Source organism: Vigna umbellata, chromosome 10 (genome assembly GCF_029865625.1).
Source record: "Vigna umbellata cultivar VRB3 chromosome 10, Vumbellata_1.0, whole genome shotgun sequence".
In the NCBI taxonomy this organism is placed as follows: Eukaryota; Viridiplantae; Streptophyta; class Magnoliopsida; order Fabales; family Fabaceae; genus Vigna; species Vigna umbellata.
The window spans coordinates 14,143,894-14,162,642 of NC_142174.1; the positions used below are offsets into that span (position 1 = coordinate 14,143,894).

Below are 18,749 nucleotides of genomic sequence, written 5' to 3' on the forward strand. Positions count from 1 at the left end.
ATAATCTCAGGTATATTCAATCATACCAGTAATGGGCTGTGATTATTTAGAAATAAGACGTGCTTCGATGAATTTGTTACAAGAAGAGACAAATAAAATAAGTTTATTTACGTACAAATGGAAAATAAAAACTTAAAAAATTTTGCTGGATATATTTGATTTCAGTATAAAGTAATTATAGTGTATATCAACAAATTTAAAATTATTATAAAGTAATTCTAGTGTATATAAACAAAATTAAAAAACTACAGAGAAAACTGTTAAAAACTGACAAACACCGGTAGAAGAAAAAGACATTTAAAAAACGTAGAAGATAGAGGCGGAGAGAAAGCAGAGAGGGACAAAATGAGGGAAAAAATATTCAAAAGAAAAACAACAAAGACGACAAAAGAAAGCATTAAGAATCCAGAGAAAGGAAGGTCGTCAATCCAAGTCAACTACAACCTATGCTGGCAACCAACGGATCTCAAACTTTTCTCAAAGATCAGACGGCTAAAACAATGCCTTTGACCTGATTTTAAAGCCCCAATGTCGCTGAGATCAATGATAACCCACCGGTGGGACCCAGGGGCCAAAAAAGTCAATATCTCCCTGTCTCCCCACTACTCACTTCCTTCAGATGCTTTTTCCCATTGAAAAAAGAAAATTAAAAAAAAAAAGAAAAAAAAAGTATTTTCTTTTTTCTTTTCGGAGTCCGCAGAGACCAAAATACCCTGTTTCAGCGTTTGGATCTTACATACATGGATACATATTTTAGTACGTTAAACAGAGGCAAGTAAAGCAAAGCAATGTCACCCAAATTTTGACGGAAACAGGGACGAGACGAGTAGGGTTAGCTAGCTAGCGTGACAGTACAGTGACCTAGTGGACCAAACAGGCCACTATCGTTTTTTCTTTTAATTTATATTTTATATTTAATATTTAAATTTGGTTTTGGCATGACTTGACCAGGGTACCCTATGAGCCTCTTTTATTTTCTTTTGTCTTCCAAACCCTTTCTCTCTCTTTGATGCAACTATGCCTGTGGAGCTCATGATGGGTTATAGGAACGACAGTTTCGCCGAAGAGAATGCGGTTCGAGAAGCCGCGTCAGGGCTAGAGAGCGTGGAGAAGCTCATCAGGTTGCTGTCACACGCTCAGCTGCAACAACAACACCAACAACTTCAACAACAATCGCACGCGACCAATTCAAAGTCTTCCATGGAAATTGAATCCGATTACGGAGCTGTCGCTGACGTGGCGGTTTCCAAGTTCAAGAAGGTCATTTCGCTTCTGGGCCGAACCAGAACCGGTCACGCGCGTTTCAGAAGAGCCCCTGTGCCTCCTCCACCTCCTTCCGAACCCAGATTCTACCGCGCAACACCGCTGCAGCAGATCCCGCCGCCCACCGAACACCCTTTCATCCCAAAAAATGGTCCGATTGAGACAAAGGACTCTTCCAAGACCATCAACTTCTCTTATTCTAATTCCTTCGTCTCCTCCCTCACCGGCGACACCGACACCAAACAGCCCTCTTCCTCGTCGCCTGCGGCCGCAACGCCTTTTCAGATCACGAATCTCTCTCAGGTCTCCTCCGCCGGAAAGCCTCCTATTTCTTCGTCTTCGTTGAAGAGGAAGTGCAGCTCTGATAATTTGGGTTCTGCCAAGTGTGGCAGTTCCTCCAGCCGATGCCATTGCTCGAAGAAGAGGTAGATATATGTCACGCTCTGTCTTATTTTTATCCTAAAAAATCGTTTGAAAAAAGAAACTGTTTCCGTGATGTCTGGTTCTGATGCATTATTTTTTGGATTGGTGTGATGCAGTAGAAAAATGAGGATGAAGAGGGTGGTGAGGGTACCCGCAATAAGTTTGAAGATGGCTGATATTCCACCGGATGATTATTCTTGGAGGAAATACGGACAGAAACCGATTAAAGGATCTCCTCATCCAAGGTGCATAAAACAACATTACATCGTGTTCTGATTTAAATTATCCACCCCTTCAATTCCCACTTTAATTTGCTCTTTCACCATTCGATTTCAAATTTCAAAATGTACCCTTGTTCTGTTAAATTGATTTGTTTCCCTTTTTCTCTTTCCCGTGTGACTAAATTTAGAAAGATCTTATCATGGCTTGGTTTCTGTCATTTCCATCTTTTATTGTGGAGTTAATTTTGCACAGGTGAAGTGAGGTTTATGTTTGTCTTGAATTATTAATTGCAGGGGCTATTACAAGTGCAGCAGTGTTAGAGGGTGTCCAGCGCGCAAGCACGTAGAGAGGGCTCTGGATGACCCTTCTATGTTGGTAGTAACCTACGAAGGTGAACACAATCACACACTCTCTGCAGTCGAAGCTACTACTAATCTTATCCTAGAATCGTCTTAGCTGATTAATTAATCACCGATTTCCCATCACAGAGCATATTCTGATCATGCCATTCATGGCTTGTACACTTGAAAATTTTACTCTCGAAGGAGATTAATTAATTGATGGGTGGGTTTTCCTTCCATGTTCACATGTTCTGTATTTCTTTTCCTTTTCTGCTCTCTTCAAAACTTGGACCGACCGACCGACCGACACTGAATCCATCCATTGCCACTGTTTACATGTTTTTCTTTTAAAAAAGGGTGAAGATGGCGTATTTGGTAACGGGTTTAATTTAATCTGATTCAAATCTAAAGAGAAAAAAAAATAAAGGAGGAAGTGGGGTTGGTATTGTTCCTTTTCCTTTTCCTTTTCCTTTTCGTTTCTGGTTGATTGCTTTACATGTGGTTGTGATCTTGGATGCTGATGATCTCTCTCAACATTAATGGATGAAAAAGACGGGGTCAAAGAAGGGATGGGATGAGGAGGGACATGTGGTGTTAATTGCTAAAGAAGGTTGACTAAAAGAAGAGAATGGTTGGCACTTGGCAATTGCCAGTTAGAACGGCAAATTATAGTGAATGGAACTGGGAAGGTGAGGTGAAGAAAGAGAGTTTCAATGCATTTTTTGTTTGAACCCTTTGGCTTCTAGCATAAAGTCTTGTTGCAACGTTAGTAGTACATTCGTCTAACGTCTTTAATGTCTGTTTGGTTTAATGTTTAAAACATTAAATTCATGTTTCGCATTAAGAAATCAGAAGATACCTGTTCTGGCTTCTACTTGGTAATGCACCTGTTCTGTTTTGGGTCTCACCTTCTAAGCGAGTTTTATAGAATTAAGGTAGAATTACTTGATATTCTGAATGGAAAAGCTACGCCAAAGTCAAAATGGGTGGGTGTGGAATTGATTCAGTTGATAAGGGTCCTACCTTGTTTTAAATTTGTGTAGTTGTTTGCTTTTCCATTCCCTTTGCCTTAACGTTTGCTCTTTCTTCAACGTACAAGCCCTCTTTTGCTTATTCGTCCATTTCGTTTCACCATTTTCTTTCTATTGTTTTTCTTCCCACTTTCTTCCAGCCCTAGTGGAAAACACATAGCAAAAAAGAAAACCTTTTTAGTTTTTCGTGAGTTTTAAATTGGGATGTGATTTTCTTAAATATGTTTTTTTGTTATAAAATTAACATTATAAAAGTATTCATGTTTAACGGAAACATTTTTTAAGTTTTTTCACAAAATTGTTTTTAGGGAGGAGATATCAATATAGTTTTCTCATATTAATTTATTTTATAGCGATCAACATATTATTTTATTTTGACCAAATTATTTAACATGCTAAATAATAAAAAAATATTACATAAATGCAAATTTATTGATTAATTTCAAAAACATTTGTAAATATTTTTAGAATGTTTTTTACCAAATAAATTAATTTGAATCATTTGTTAATACTATATCATTGGCGTATCATGACATGTTTCATCCGTCTTAGGAACTAAACGGGAGTAAGGTCACTTCCTGCTACGCTTTTTATTTTATTATATTATTAAACATTGGAATTTTATTAAATTCTTATGTTTAGAGTTTTCATCATAGATTTTTTTTTCTTTGTTTAGATCTCTTAAAGGTTAAAATGATTTATTATTGTTGTCAGTCTATTTTACCAATTTAGTTATTCTAATTTTAATAGTAAAATTTAGTTTCAAATTAAATGTAGGTTAAAAATACAATATATTTAGATTCTTTGGCTAACTTTTATAGAATAGGAGGCTTGATTTCTTTTTTCTTTTTCTTATTTTAACATGTCAGCATTTCTTAATTATTATTAATTAACATAAAAAATTAGGTGGTTCAACTACTACGTTTCAATCGGTCAGACTACTAGGTCAATTCTTCTTCTTTTCTTTTTTACTATGTATGTGACATTATGTGATTCTAACCATATAACGCATGGATTACTTGGAATCGTTTTATTTCAGTTTAATAAGTGATTTTAATTTAATTTTTTAACATAATTGCGTTAAATATATAAAAATTATAATTTCTTAAAAAATAAAGCGAGTAAATATTGAGTAGCATGTTTTATGAAAAATATATATTAAATTACATTACATTGGTCATAAATACTATCAGGCAAGACATTATTAAACTTGGAAATGTGGATATTAGTTATTCCGACAATTGCATCATTATACAAGATTTAGAAAAATAATGAAATTCATCTTTTACAAGCGCATATACCAAATTCTTGAATTAGTTAATCTAAATACCATATAAAAGATCACTATAAAATTTAGAAAAAAAAAATCTCCAATACATTTTACGAAATTAAGAGTAATTACATTTTAAATTAAGTGTAAATACATTTTAAATTACTTCAAGTAGCAAATTTACATTTAAAATAAAGTAGAAAAGATAACGTGTCTTCAAAGATTTCCTAGCAGTTACAATTTTCCTTTCTTTAGTTCATTCGCCAACATGATACAAAATAGTGTTAAAAAAGTTAAAAATGAATTATGAAACAAAAAAATTATTAGTAAAATGTACAAATTCTGCAAGTTACAAAATTATGACGCCATAAATTATAAATTATTTCAAATATCAAATTTATAGAGAAAATGAGATAACGAAAGATTATCCAGTTATTGTTACTTTTATTTATTTAGTTCATTTACCCCCTGATACAAAAATAATGTTAAAAAACTTAAATAAATTGAAAAATCTTTAAAAAAACCAGCAAAATAAATAAAAATGATTAATCTCTGTTCTTTACGTTCAATTCTTCGTCCTATCAGATTGAAACAGAGTTAAGATATCTGTGTTCCTTGAAGCATGAATTATCTTTTTACAATCTACACAGTAATATCAACAAATCCTCGGTGACATTTAGAAGTAGGAATTCTTTGAAGCAGTTACAAGAAAAAGAAAGAAAGAATTATCTTTTACAAGCTCCAGCGAAGAAGAAGTAAACGATGGAACTAAAACGATCATAAATATCGACATGGCTGACTCTGATATGATATACTTCTGCACAAAGTTTATTGTAACGTGGAAGATTACACCAACTAATTAAGACGAAGAAGAAGACCCTGATGAGTGGTTATGATCCTTACAATACTTCACGCTACTCTCCTCCATTTTTTCCAGAATATAGTGTCCCAAAGAGTGCGTTGTCTCCACCAAATTTTCCTTACACAGAAACTCGTTCCCGCAGACCCTTTCCACTTTCCCTGAGAAGTCATGCACAAACACATGCGTCTTCGGGTTCCCACTCTTCTTGCTCCGGGCAAGTACGCCGGCGGTGAAGATCGGCGACATTCTTCCGGGGGCGTCGGGCCAGTCACCTCTCGGTCCGTCCACCAATATCACATCCCAATCCACTTCATAAACGTGGTTGGGAAGATCGTTGAGTCCTAACTTGCACTCAGAAAACAGAAGATTCTGCACCGGCCTGCACTCGTTTCCCGACTGTTCTTTCGCGGAAGCTATCAGCTCCTTCATCTCGCTCCTTCTGGTCGTGTATTGCACGTCGTAGGCATCGATTTCGGGGTGCTTTTCTTCGAAGTACGCGGCGTAGTACCGGTTTTCATCGATGAAAACCGTTCTTCCGTTGTGGTTGAGGGCTTTCCAGAGGAGGGTCTCTGGGGTGAGGCCAAAGACGAGGAAGTTGCACGGTGAGGAGCACTTTCGGAGGACGTCGGAGATGGTTTTGAGATCCGAGTGGGACATGTGGTAGGTGTCATTGGATTTGGAGGCATAGTGGAGGAGGGTGTTGATGACGGAGGAAGGCAAAGGGGTGTTGGTGAAAGTAGATAAAGGGGTGGAAGAGGTGGTGGTGGTGATGGATGAGGTTGTGTCTCTGGTGTAAATGAGGGTGGCGAGGAAGGCCAGGGTGAAGAAGGAGATGAAGGCCAGAAGCCATAGGCGGTTGGAGCTTCCTTGTTTCTGGATATATGGGTGGAGAAGAATGAATTTTGTGTTGGTGTTAGTGTTCTTCATGTCGGAGGGGTTAATTTTGAATGAAAATTTTAGAGCTGCAGATTCTGAGCTCTGGGGGAGAATTGGAGGAGAAGGTTTGATTTAAATTAGAAGAAGGGAGAGTGTAAGCAATGAGAAGGGATAATATTATTGAGAGTGACCCTACAATGACCATATCCTTGGATTCAGGTTGTGTTCTACAATTGAAAACAATGTTAACGAGAGGGAAGTGGTAGTTGTTTATGTTGTGTTGAATTTGGTTTTGCTCGATTTATGCAGTTGGTATTCTAGAATAGTTAATTCCAAGTATGTGTTGTTTGAGTTGTGAATGATGTTTTGGGGTGAAGCAAATAAGGATGCTGTGGTGGTTGGACTTAAGGTGAGAGAGAAGGTGTAGCGACCCAATATCTAATTACAAACTGGAAGTCGCTTTTACTTGATGATTTAAGCTTTGGTTTCTAAGTAACCCCTTTGGGATATTGGCAACTTACGATAAAAGTAGCTAGCTACCTTTGAAGGGGACTCAGTACCTGCTGCAACGTTTCCTCTCCTTTAAAAACTTCTTCTCAGTATCAAATTTGTAATTGCTTATACAACAACGACATCATGGTAAAAAGAAGTGTCAATGTAACATGTTTGAGTGTGAAAGTGCGAATCCGAAGAAAAGAAAAAGAAAAAACGTGTACTTCTTTCTTCGAGTATTCAACTCTGCAACTACTTCTGACTTTCTACGACTACTGCCTCAGTTGCCGAGACTGCAAGATTACATGTAAAGATAAAAGGAATCAACGGTCAAAAAGACTAATTTTCTTTAAAAAAGGTGTTTAGTAATAAGAACGTGGTGGTGAAAACAAGTAAAGAAAATCTAAAACTTGGAGTTGTATGGGATTTTATAAGATTGTGTTCAAGGCTGATTTTTTAGACACGGCTCTCTTTTCTACTTAAAATAACAATTTTCTACTTAAAAGGTACAAGTTAGTTATAATAATTTAAGTCGGTGGAAATTATTACTTTAGTTTGAGTTAGTTGTGTAAGCTGAATTGGGTTAATATCTAAATTTTAGAGTCGTATATACTGTTTTATAAGATGTCATCTAAATTTTATATTTTTAAGATGAACAATTTTACATATAATTGATTTAATATATATGATTAGAGGCTAATTTTCATGATCTGTACTTTATCCTTTTAATAATATATATATATATATATATATATATATATATATATATATATATATATATATAAACATTTTAGTTAAAATTAAATGAATTACCACACAAATTAAAAATATCATTTGTAAATGGGAGAAAACTAACTATCATTGTAAATATTAATACAATTACCCTTGTCTAACAATGAATATTTTCAATTAAAGAATTATATACATAATTTATATCATACCAAATTGACAAGTAGTTAAAAGAAAATATACTATTTATACTTAGTTTTAAGCAATATGGAATATCCAAAATTTCAACTCAGATAATTTTATCACAAAACACTAATGTAAATGCAATACTACTAAATACCCAACTTTAAAAATACAATTATTAGACGTCGTTTAAAATTGTAATTTTACGTAAAAGGATATAAAAGGTCGAATGTCCAGTTTTGAACGTCAAAAGGTTAAGAAATTCAATAAACATTTGAGGGGGAGATTCAAAATTCATTCAAGTGCATGTTAATTAACTATTTTATATATGATTTTCGTTTGTTTTGACTGATTATTTCTGTATTCATGTCCATCATAGGCACATTTTGAAGAACTTAATCGTTGAACTTGTTTGTTGTTTTTTTGTTGAATTTGTTTGTTGTTGTTTGATTGAACTTGTTTGTTGTTATTTGGTTGAACTTGTTTGTTGTTCATTATTATTGTTTGTCGTTGATACTACTCTAGAGGTTCATAGTTCATGCTTTATAAAATACAAAAAAAATGAAATTTGTTATTATTGTGTTTTTCAGATCTTGCAGAATTGTAAATAAGGATCACAATCAATTAAAAAAAACAAAAAAAAAAATTGAAATTAGACGTTATTGTTGTGTGACGTCAACCTCGATTTCGACCCAAAATATTAGACGTTGTATACTGGTTTTTTCTATGGAAAGCAAACTCTAACTAAACATTTTATATGCTTTGCAAATAATAATAATTTTAATTTTACACCAAATTATTATAATGAAGAATCATCTTTATTAATAATTATAAATACATGATATTATACTTATATAATGTTTAAAAGTAATTATTATCGATTACAGTTAGTTTTTTAAAAACAACAAAGTTAATAAATAATTTATATTATCAAAAGATAATAATGAATAATAAAAGTTGTAACGTAATTATAAAGGTAATAATCTCTAATAATTGTTATTGATAACAGTTATAAATATAAATCACAACCTTATATGTTTTTCCCAAGGTCCCTTTTTTTTTGGAAAAAAAAAACTGAAGATTAACTTTATAAAAGACAGTTTTTTTTCCTGCACTTTCATATATATATATATATATATATATATATATATATATATATATATATATATATATATAATGTTTTAAATTGTACGTTTTAATTATCTTTTAACTTTTGAATTATAAGATTTAAAAATTATTTCTTATTTTTGAATTGTATAATTTTGAAAAATAAAATAAAAAGGTTTTTTTATATGATAATGCTTAAAAAAACTTATAAAAGAGCAAAAATAAACTGCCTTAGAAAAAGTGGTGGAAAATAACAAATCTGAAAAAAAAAAATGGCCTTTTTTTTGTGCACTCTTATAATTTCTTTATTCAACCTAAATTTGAAAAAGACCAGTTGCTATTATTGTATGTTCTGGATGATTTGAAACTTTCCTCATTCTATGCAGACTCAAACAAAATATGATAAATTGATTATATGATTTATATTTATCCTGGTATGTGTTGATAAACTCAACATATATAAAAATTTAGATAATTTAATTCTGTTAATAATGGAAAGAGTTTCAAATTGCCCAATTTAATTTTGAATTGACTAATCTGTATTAAGAAAATATATCATGGTTTACTGACACACAATATCAATACTATTTTTTAAATTATTCAATCCATAATAAGTTTTTAAAAATATTTTAGTCCTTTCTCACCTTCTAATGGGTGCAAGTGGACAATATGGAGAGGAAAGGATATTCTGAAAGAGGTCATTTCTTTTCGTACTTCCATAATTTTAACTTGTAGTTTTTTTTTAAATTATTGTATTTTGAATTGTATAATTTAAAATGTAAATTTAATTCTTTGAAATGTATAATAAAAATATATATTTTATTTTTATATTATAAAATATATAATTGTTAATATACTTTTTTTTGTATTTTAGAATTATAATCTAAAATATAAAAAATATATTTCAAATTTTACAATTTAAAATATATTTGTATTTTAAATTAAATTATTCTAAAATAAAATTTGTTTTGCATTTCAAAATATAACTTTGTGCTTTGTGCATTTATTAGTAGCTAGATTTTACAAGGTTGTTGTGAGATAGAAATGCAATAAGAAATTATCTTTGAAAACTAATTGGATATTGGGCATGGTAGAAAATCCCATGTTCAATATTACAAACATGTTTGAAAAAATATTTTTTTTTCTTTTTATGGCATGTTTCATACTTTTACTTAATTAAAGTAGAAGACTTAAAAGTGAAAAAAAATATATTAAAATGGAAAGATAAATTTGAGACTGAAATCCGTATAGTGATTTGATGACTTTACTAGTTTTTTTGGCATTTGTATGTTACTATAACTAGGTCACTGTTACTAAATGATTATACTTCCCAGTGAAAATATTTCCTGAGTTCAAATTAATGCCTTGATGAAACTTTAAGCAAAGAAATAAATTATACTAAATAACATGCATATTCATAATAAATTATATTAAAATAATTTATGTTACATATATTTAATTTTAGTCATTCATGTTAATGTTGAATATAGAATATTTAGTTTTATGAAATACCCCAAAGTAATTGTAATAATTAATATGAGTAAACAAGTTTAGAACAAACTTGACTATGTTTCATAATTTGTTATGTGTGTTTTATTTTAATTGTGTTTTATTTTAAGTTATTATATATTTTGTCTTTAAAATATGACTGTTTAACATAAAATGTGTTGTGAAACTTAATTATAAATTTTACATTAAATAAGAAAGTTTAACAACATAAAATATTTATAATTTATTATTTTAAGATTTTGAATTGTATGTAATATTGTATCTTTTATATAGATTGACAGATAATCCTCTGTAGTGTTAAAAAATTGACATTAACTCATGTGTAATTCCTTTCCTAATTTTTATATCATCCCATGTGAAATAAAAAATCATTTATTACGGATTGTATTTGATATGTTGATCCAACCAAATTTAATATCCACGTATGTAATTTTTCACCAGTGGATTATATCTTATATATTTATCTATTAATTAAATTGTGTGTCATGGTTTATCTTTTATGTTGTCAGTTAGAACATTGATAATAATTAATTTAGAAGATAGTTAAATTCTCACTATATTATAAATGCAAGTACAATCATAAATAGGATTTAGTGTTTAGCAAAGCGAGAAAAAAGTCACGTCAACTCTTTTTTTTTTTTATTTTGTATTTTTGTAATACACATATACATATATTAAAAGTATATTTAACTATATCAATGTTTTTTAATTTTTTAATTAACTAAGTAATGTTTTTATTTTGAATAAATTAAAATAATTATTATATTTATATATTAAAATATTTTATTATAATTACTGATTAAAATTTAATTTATAAATTTTAAAGATTTAAATTATAATACATTACGTCTACACATTTTTAAACAACATAAAACATAAAGGTTAATATTTTTTTTTTATTTTAAAAAATACAAGTTGATGAATTAAAAAATTCAGTTTAACCCCTCAAATTTGATGAACTAGTAACATTTTAACATATCAATAAATAAGTTAAAAATTATTTTTTAATTAATAGTTTAATAGAACCTGGTTTTACTCTTAAAAAAAATCTACAAAAAAAATAATTTTATTAAATTAATCACAATAATATTTATAACTTCCCACATATATGTGTAATCTATATATACAAAGACTTTTAAGGGATTTTTCCTTTTTAGTATATATATATATATATATATATATATATATATATATATATATATATATATATATATATATATATGTATATTAAAAAATATACTCTTGAAATAATAATTTTTTTAAAATTAAAATAATCACTTTACCAATTTTATTCCATAAATGACCATTTATTTAAATTTAATAGTTTTTTTTACTATTTTTTGAAACTGAAATAATATTTAAACCATAATAAAAATGTTAATAAATAAAAACTAAATACAATAAAAATGATTTATATTTATTTTTATAATTATAATGATAATAATTTTATGATCATAAAAAAAGTTAAGAGATATACACGGAAAACATATATTTACTAATATACTTAAAATAAATCAAAATATAACAAACATGAAAATGTATAAATAAATAAATTCGTAATTTAAAGAAATCTAAACAATTGTTTTTTCAATATAATAGTGAAAACACGAATATTACGAATGTGTGTTATTTTCTTTATAACTTTTATTTATTTATTTTATAGATAATTTTTATTTATTTAAAGATGATGTTTATTTATTTAAATTTAAAAAATAATTAAATTTTAAAAAGATAGTTTGATTTAAAAAAATCAATTAAATTTAAATAAAATGATAACTTTAAGGATAACATTAAGAAAAAAAGTGAATAAAAAGAAATCCACTTTATATTTATTTATAGATATAGATAATGGTTTGTAATTATCAAAACCCTCATTTAAACATGTGACATCAGAACATGATTAATGTAAATATCCTATGATGTTCCTTTTGTGGGTTTTTGTAACTGTGGCATACTCTTCTCACATGCCAGTACTAAAGTTATTATAGTCACATGCACATGACGAAATTTAATGGAATTAAACTCAATCATAAATACCATTAAACTTATATTTTCAATGTTATGTTTAATGGAAACAGAAACGTAATGCAGAGATACTAATATTACAGCAAGAGTATAAGGAATGTGTGAAAGAGAAAACAGAGTGAAAGAAACATACGCTGTGTATTACTATTACAGAATAATAAAAGAGTAGTATTTTTATACATGAATAGATTAACAGTAAAAGCTGAGTAACAGAAATAACAAATTGATTTAAAAACTAAGGACTTGAATTATATAACTAATACACCTCCTTAATTTAAGTCACTTAGAGCTAATACACCTATTCCAGATCTGAGACATTTAAATCTGTCATGTTTGAATGCTTTAGTAAATAGATCAGCCAACTGTGATTCAGTTTTGCAATGCTTCAGCTCAACTTTGCCTTTATTCACCATATCACGTAGAAAATGATATTTCATATTAATGTGTTTGCTTCTTCCATGGCTTACTGGATTCTTAGCCAAACTTATGGCGAACGTGTTGCTATCTGTAGAACAACTGATCTCTTGATTTGCACTTTTAAGTCCTTCAGAACATCATTCAACCAAACACCCTTACACATAACATGACAACCAGCTACATATTCCGCTTCACAACTTGATAGAGTAACAATGGTTTGCTTCTTAGAACTCCATGATAGGTGTTGTGTTCATGAAGAAAATATTCCCTGACGTGTTTTTCCTTTCGATTTGATCTCCACCAAAATCTGAGTTAGTGTATCCAACTAGTTCCAGCCTATCCTTCTTCATGCCATACGGAAACAAAATACCATGTTTAGCTATACCTTTAACACACCTTAGAACACGTTTAGGTGCAATCAAATGACTCTTCTTTGGGTTGCTCATGAATCGGCTCAACAGACCAACCCCATACATCAGATCTGGCCTGCTATTGCATAGGAACCGCAAGGAACCAATGAGTTGCTTATAAGCTGTCTCATCCATGCTTTCTTCGTCTATATCAAATCTTAGCTTAACATTAACCTCACTTGGATTCCTGGTAATATTACACTCAGTCATCTTGAATCTCTCCAACAAATCCTTCACGTATTTTCTCTGGTGCATTACTAAGCCTCCAGCCGTGTGTAAAAACTCCATCCCCAGAAAGTAGCTAAGCCTCCCAAGGCCTATCATCTCGATTTCTGCTTCCATCCTCTGCTTGAATTCTTCAATACAATGTAGACTGGAACTCGTCACCAGTAGGTCATCGACATACAAATATACGATCATTATATCATCATCACTCTTCTTCACATACATGTTATGTTCTACAACACATCTCTCTAGTCCATAGCTTATAAAGAATTCATCGATCCTTTTGTTCCATGCCTTGGGAGCTTGCCTCAATCTGTAGAGCGCTTTGAATAACTTATACACTTGATGCTTCTTCTCTTTGATAAATCCTGGAGGCTGCTGTACATATACTTCCTCCTCCAACAAGCCATGCAAAAATGCAGACTTAACAGCAAGAGCAAACAATGGCCACTTCTTAGCACATGCAATAGCAACAACTAAACGAATAGTTTCTAACCTTGCAACAGGTGCGTAAACTTCCTTGAAATCAACTCCTTGCTGCTGCAAAAATCCTCTTACCACAAGCCTAGCCTTGTATTTTGAGACTGTACCATCTGGATTAAGCTTAGTTTTGAAAACTCACTTAACTCCAATACATTTCTTTTCGGGTGGCAAATCAACCAGCTTCCATGTTTTATTCTTCTCGATTGATCTAAGCTCCTCCATCATAGCTTTCTTCCAGAGTGGTTGCGATAAGGCATCATCAACATTCAAAGGTTCACTCACAGCCATTAATGCTAGATGAATTATATCACCTTCTTCATCCACTCCAGCATATGAATACATTTTATATTCTGTAAAACGTAAAGGTCTTACCACTTGTCTTCTCGGCCTTGTTGAAGACTCTGCATTACTATCGCTTCTTTCGCTTCCAGTATTGCTAATAACCATCGGATTATCACCTTCTTCTTCGACTTGCATCAACACTTGCAATACCATTCTTGATTTCTTCATACTGGTCTGATTGCATTCTCAGTTCCAACTTTCATCTTCGAGTATCAATACATCTCTGCTAATGATCATCTTCTTCCTGATAGGATCAAACAATTTGTACGCTCCAGTAGGATGATATCCCACGAATTTGTCATCCAGCTTCGTTCTAAGTGTGTTCAATGAGATTTTTCCACTAAAACATGAGATGCAATGTATGTAGTCTATGCATGCACAAGAACAAAGTAGCGTAAGATGATATATGATATATGAAAATGCACAAGACAAAATAACATAAGATGATATATGCAAATGCACAAGACAAAATAACATAAAATGATATATGCAAATGCACAAGAACACCCCCCACCTAAAAATTAACATTGTCCGCAACGTATAAAGATTGATGGGAAAGGCTAGAACTCACCAAATTACTAGGGTCGAGAACGAAGAGAAGTTACAATTTCTTGCAAGAGATTGTGAACATCGTATTGATGTTAAAATTGGGCTTCTCGAAACTGGACAAACTCTTCATAATGGTTGAGTTGTTGAGTTTGAAGTTCAGTAATAGACTGCTAAAGACGAGCAAGTGTGTCCATAGAAGATGTGGTAGAAGCAGAAGGAATCCGAGCAGAGGTACGGGCGTGAGGAAAAGGACATTGAGCATTAGATTCAACAAAAATCCACCTTTCTTTCCCATGCACAGCATTAAACTCAACATTAGGAAGAGATTGAGGTGGTATGCCTGCCAGGTCACTCATTACCAAGTAAATTGGCGAGCCAGCCAAGCCCCTAAATCTAATTGGACATCATTCACCATACCCCACAAAAATAATAATTCAGATTTTCTGACTCCAGAAGTGCTATCACCCTGAGCAAAAAGAGTATGAGCCATGAGGCGATGAGCATATCGAAAACAGGGGTTATGTATATGAGATTCTTTAGAGTCAGATGAAGCAAAAGCACGAGATAAAGACAATTTATACCAAAATGAATGAGCATCAAATTCTCTGGGGTAATTCCTTTGACCTCCAACGGGAAATCCAAAAAACCTATCAGTTCTCTTCTGCTCTGCAACATGACAAAAAACCAAAGAACCGAAAATCTTAAAGTGCTTAACAGAAGGTTTAATACCTGACCAAATTGCATGTGGCACACTGTCTGTCAACCTCTTTGTTGGACACCTATTCAGCACGTACACTGCTGTTGCCACCGCTTCTCCCTACGATTCATGCGACTCACCCTTCTCTTTAAGCAAGCATCTGGCCATATTCATTATGGTTCGATTTCGTCTTTTTGCCAAACCGTTGTGTTGAGGTGTATAAGGAGCTATGACCTCGTGTGCTACTCCCTGTGCACGACAAAATTCCTCAAATTCACCTGACGTATATTCACCTCCACCATCTGTCCTGATCAATTTTATCTGCCTACCAATCTCTTTTTCAACACGGTTCTTGAACCTCTTGAATATTCCTAGAGCCTCACTTTTTAACTTTATGAAGCACACCCATATCATTCGACTAAACTCGTCAATGAAGATAATGAAGTATCGATTTCCATCCAGTGTTGGTATCTCGAGTGGACCACAAATATCTGAATGTACCACTTCAAGACGTTCCTTTGACCACAACTCCAAGTGTGCCTTAAAGGATCTTCTGGTTTGCTTTCCAATGATGCAAGATTCACATGTTTTCTGTGGTATAATGATACCTGGTAACCCTGAGACTATCTCCTTTTTGCTCAACATTTGCAAATCTCTGAAATTCAGATGCCCGAATCTAAGATGCCATCTCCAGTTCTAATTTTCTTCCATGGTAGATAAGCATTGCAATTTTTCAATCGTATCCATACAAGCCTGGAAGGTACGATTCTTAGAAATCTTGTTTCTCAAAATCAACCTTTTGCTTTTATCAAATACATCCACTTGCCCATCGTTGCCCATAATCACGGTGAAACCTTTCTCTACCAGTTGACCCACACTTAGCAAATTACATTTCATCTCTGGAACAAGAAAAACATTCTCTATCGTAGCATGCAGTCCATTCTTCTGCTTTATGATAACATTTCCTATTCCTTCAACTTTCAATGTGCTATCATATGCAACTTTGACCCTGCTTTTCTTTGTTTCATCCAGGTTGACTATCCGCTCTCTGTTGTATGTCATATGGTTTGAGCATCCTGAATCCAGATACAATGATTTATTCACTTGGTTTGACAATGCAACACTTTCTGAAGAAGTTGTAACCATGAGAATTAATGGTTTTGAATCAGATTCATCTTTCACAATATGAGCTTCATTGCTTAAATCCTTCTTAAACTGTCTACCCTTGTTGAAGTAACATTCGTAGGAGAAATGTCCCATCTTATGGCACGTAAAACACTCTATATTTCTTCTATCTTTCTTCTTGTAATGTTGATTATTGCTTCCTCTTCTTTCTGTAGAATCAACTCTTTCTTCTTGTTCATCAACACTATCATTCTTCCACTTTCTTTGTACATAATTATCATTCTTCCATTTTCTTGGTGCATTGGACTTACCTTTCCAAGACTTGAATTTCTTCTTCCCATCACCTCTGACATGCTGCACCTTTAACGCCTGATCATCAACTCTGACATGATCTCTATCAAGAAGCCGCATCTCGTGAGATTCCAAAGAGCTCTGAAGCTCTTCGATTTTTATCTTTTCAAGATCTTTAGATTCTTCAATAGCAACAACGATGAAGTCAAATCTCCGAGGTAACGATCTCATTATTTTTTCCATTATCAGCACATCGATAAGCTTTTCCCCACAACACTTCATTTGGTTTGTAAGCGTCAAAATTTTGTTGAAGTAGTCACTGACCTTATCACCATCCTCCATTTGCAGCAGTTCGTACTGCCTTCTTAAAGTTTGAAGCCGTACTTTCTTGATTTTTTCCCCGTCGGCATGACAACGTACCAAAATATTCCAAGCTTCTCTCGCCGTATTCGCGTTTTGGATCTTCTCGAAGTGTGTGTCATCAACACACTGGTGAATAATCAGTAACTCCTTATCATCCTTCTTTCTAAACTCGTCTTTTTGATCTTCTGAACCACGAGACTCAGTTGCAGACTCCACCCCTTCTATCACGCTGCTGACTCCTTGTACTCGAAACAACACCCTCATTTATGTGCTCCATCTACTCCAATTCTTTTCTATAAGAATAGGGAGATTTGTCGTGGAAAGATCTGCCATCACACTTTCTTTCTGCTTCAAGAGCCTTTTTCTTTAGACGCTTCTTGGTCAGCCGCATTGTACCCAACACACAAACACCCTACGTCTCTTTCTCCAAGAACCTAGGCTAATTGATACCACTAATGGAAACAGAAACGCAATGCAGATATACTGATATTACAACAAGGAGTATAAGGAATGTGTGATAGAGAAAACAGAGAGAAAGAAACATACGATGTGTATTACTATTACAGAATAATAAAAAAGTAGTGTTTTTATACATGAGTAGACTAACCGTAAAGTTGAGTAACAGAAATAACAAACTGATTTTAAAACTAAGGACTTATATAACCAATAATGTTACACTTCTATGTCAAAATCCCATCTTCAATTATTTTCTTAAAAGAATTGGGTTAATTATTATTTTTTAATTTTTGTACTATTCAATTAGGATGATAAGAGATCGGGTCATGATAGTGTTTATCCGTTACTCAATTTGCAACAAATTTTTTTTTCCACTACCCACATGCTACTCATACAAATATATGTTAAAAAATACCTACAAATATTTTAAAATTCATAAATATTTTAAAACTCAATGATACCAGTAGATATCCGCAAATATTTTAAAAAAAATTATTAATTTTTAAAATAAATTTTAAATGAAAAAAAAAATAAATATAAAATATAATATAAATAAAATTTTAATTTTAATTTTAATAAAATTTCACTTAATAAAATGTAAATTATTGTTTTTTAGATTTTATGGGTAACAGATACTCGCGGAAATGGGTAATATAATACTCAAATCCGACTTGTTTATAAGCAGTTATTACCTGTTACTTGCGGGTACCAACTTTATGTCGCAAATTTTATTTGTAGAGGCATCCGGACAAGGATATTTTTGTCATTGTTTAATCATAGATATGATCTCTAATTTTGTGACTTTTCTCAAATAGATTTATCACTCTTGTGTTTTGTCTCAATTTAGTCTTTATATTTGGAAATTTGAAGCAATTATGTCTTTACCCTTAATTTCGTACTAACATCGCTAATGAGAGTGTCACGTTTCAATTCATAGTTTTTTTTAATATATATATATATATATATATATATATATATATATATATATATATATTATTTTTAAGTTGTCACATGTCAAACTACGTGGTAATGATAGTATGACATGACACTGATAGTGT

At 32.0% G+C, this 18,749-nt stretch overlaps 2 protein-coding genes across 3 annotated transcripts; one reads left to right on the forward strand and one right to left on the reverse strand.

The window, feature by feature from the left end:
* Positions 1 to 825: 825 nt before the first annotated feature.
* Positions 826 to 2,488, forward strand: WRKY15 (WRKY DNA-binding protein 15). Of its 2 annotated transcripts, none has more exons than XM_047317722.2 (3): positions 826 to 1,688; positions 1,806 to 1,931; positions 2,202 to 2,488. In XM_047317722.2, exons 1-3 carry the CDS (start codon positions 1,018 to 1,020, stop codon positions 2,362 to 2,364), a joined length of 960 nt encoding a protein of 319 aa, XP_047173678.1. In that variant the 5' UTR covers positions 826 to 1,017; the 3' UTR covers positions 2,365 to 2,488. The 2 variants fall into 2 exon arrangements, with proteins under 2 accessions (XP_047173678.1, XP_047173677.1); XM_047317721.2 differs by having other exon boundaries at positions 840 to 1,688; positions 1,803 to 1,931.
* Positions 2,489 to 5,203: 2,715 nt separating this feature from the next.
* LOC124841434 (protein IRX15-LIKE) lies at positions 5,204 to 6,618 on the reverse strand. Its single transcript, XM_047317704.2, has one exon. It carries the CDS (start codon positions 6,337 to 6,339, stop codon positions 5,410 to 5,412), a length of 930 nt encoding a protein of 309 aa, XP_047173660.1. The 5' UTR covers positions 6,340 to 6,618; the 3' UTR covers positions 5,204 to 5,409.
* Between the last annotated feature and the right edge of the window lie 12,131 nt (positions 6,619 to 18,749).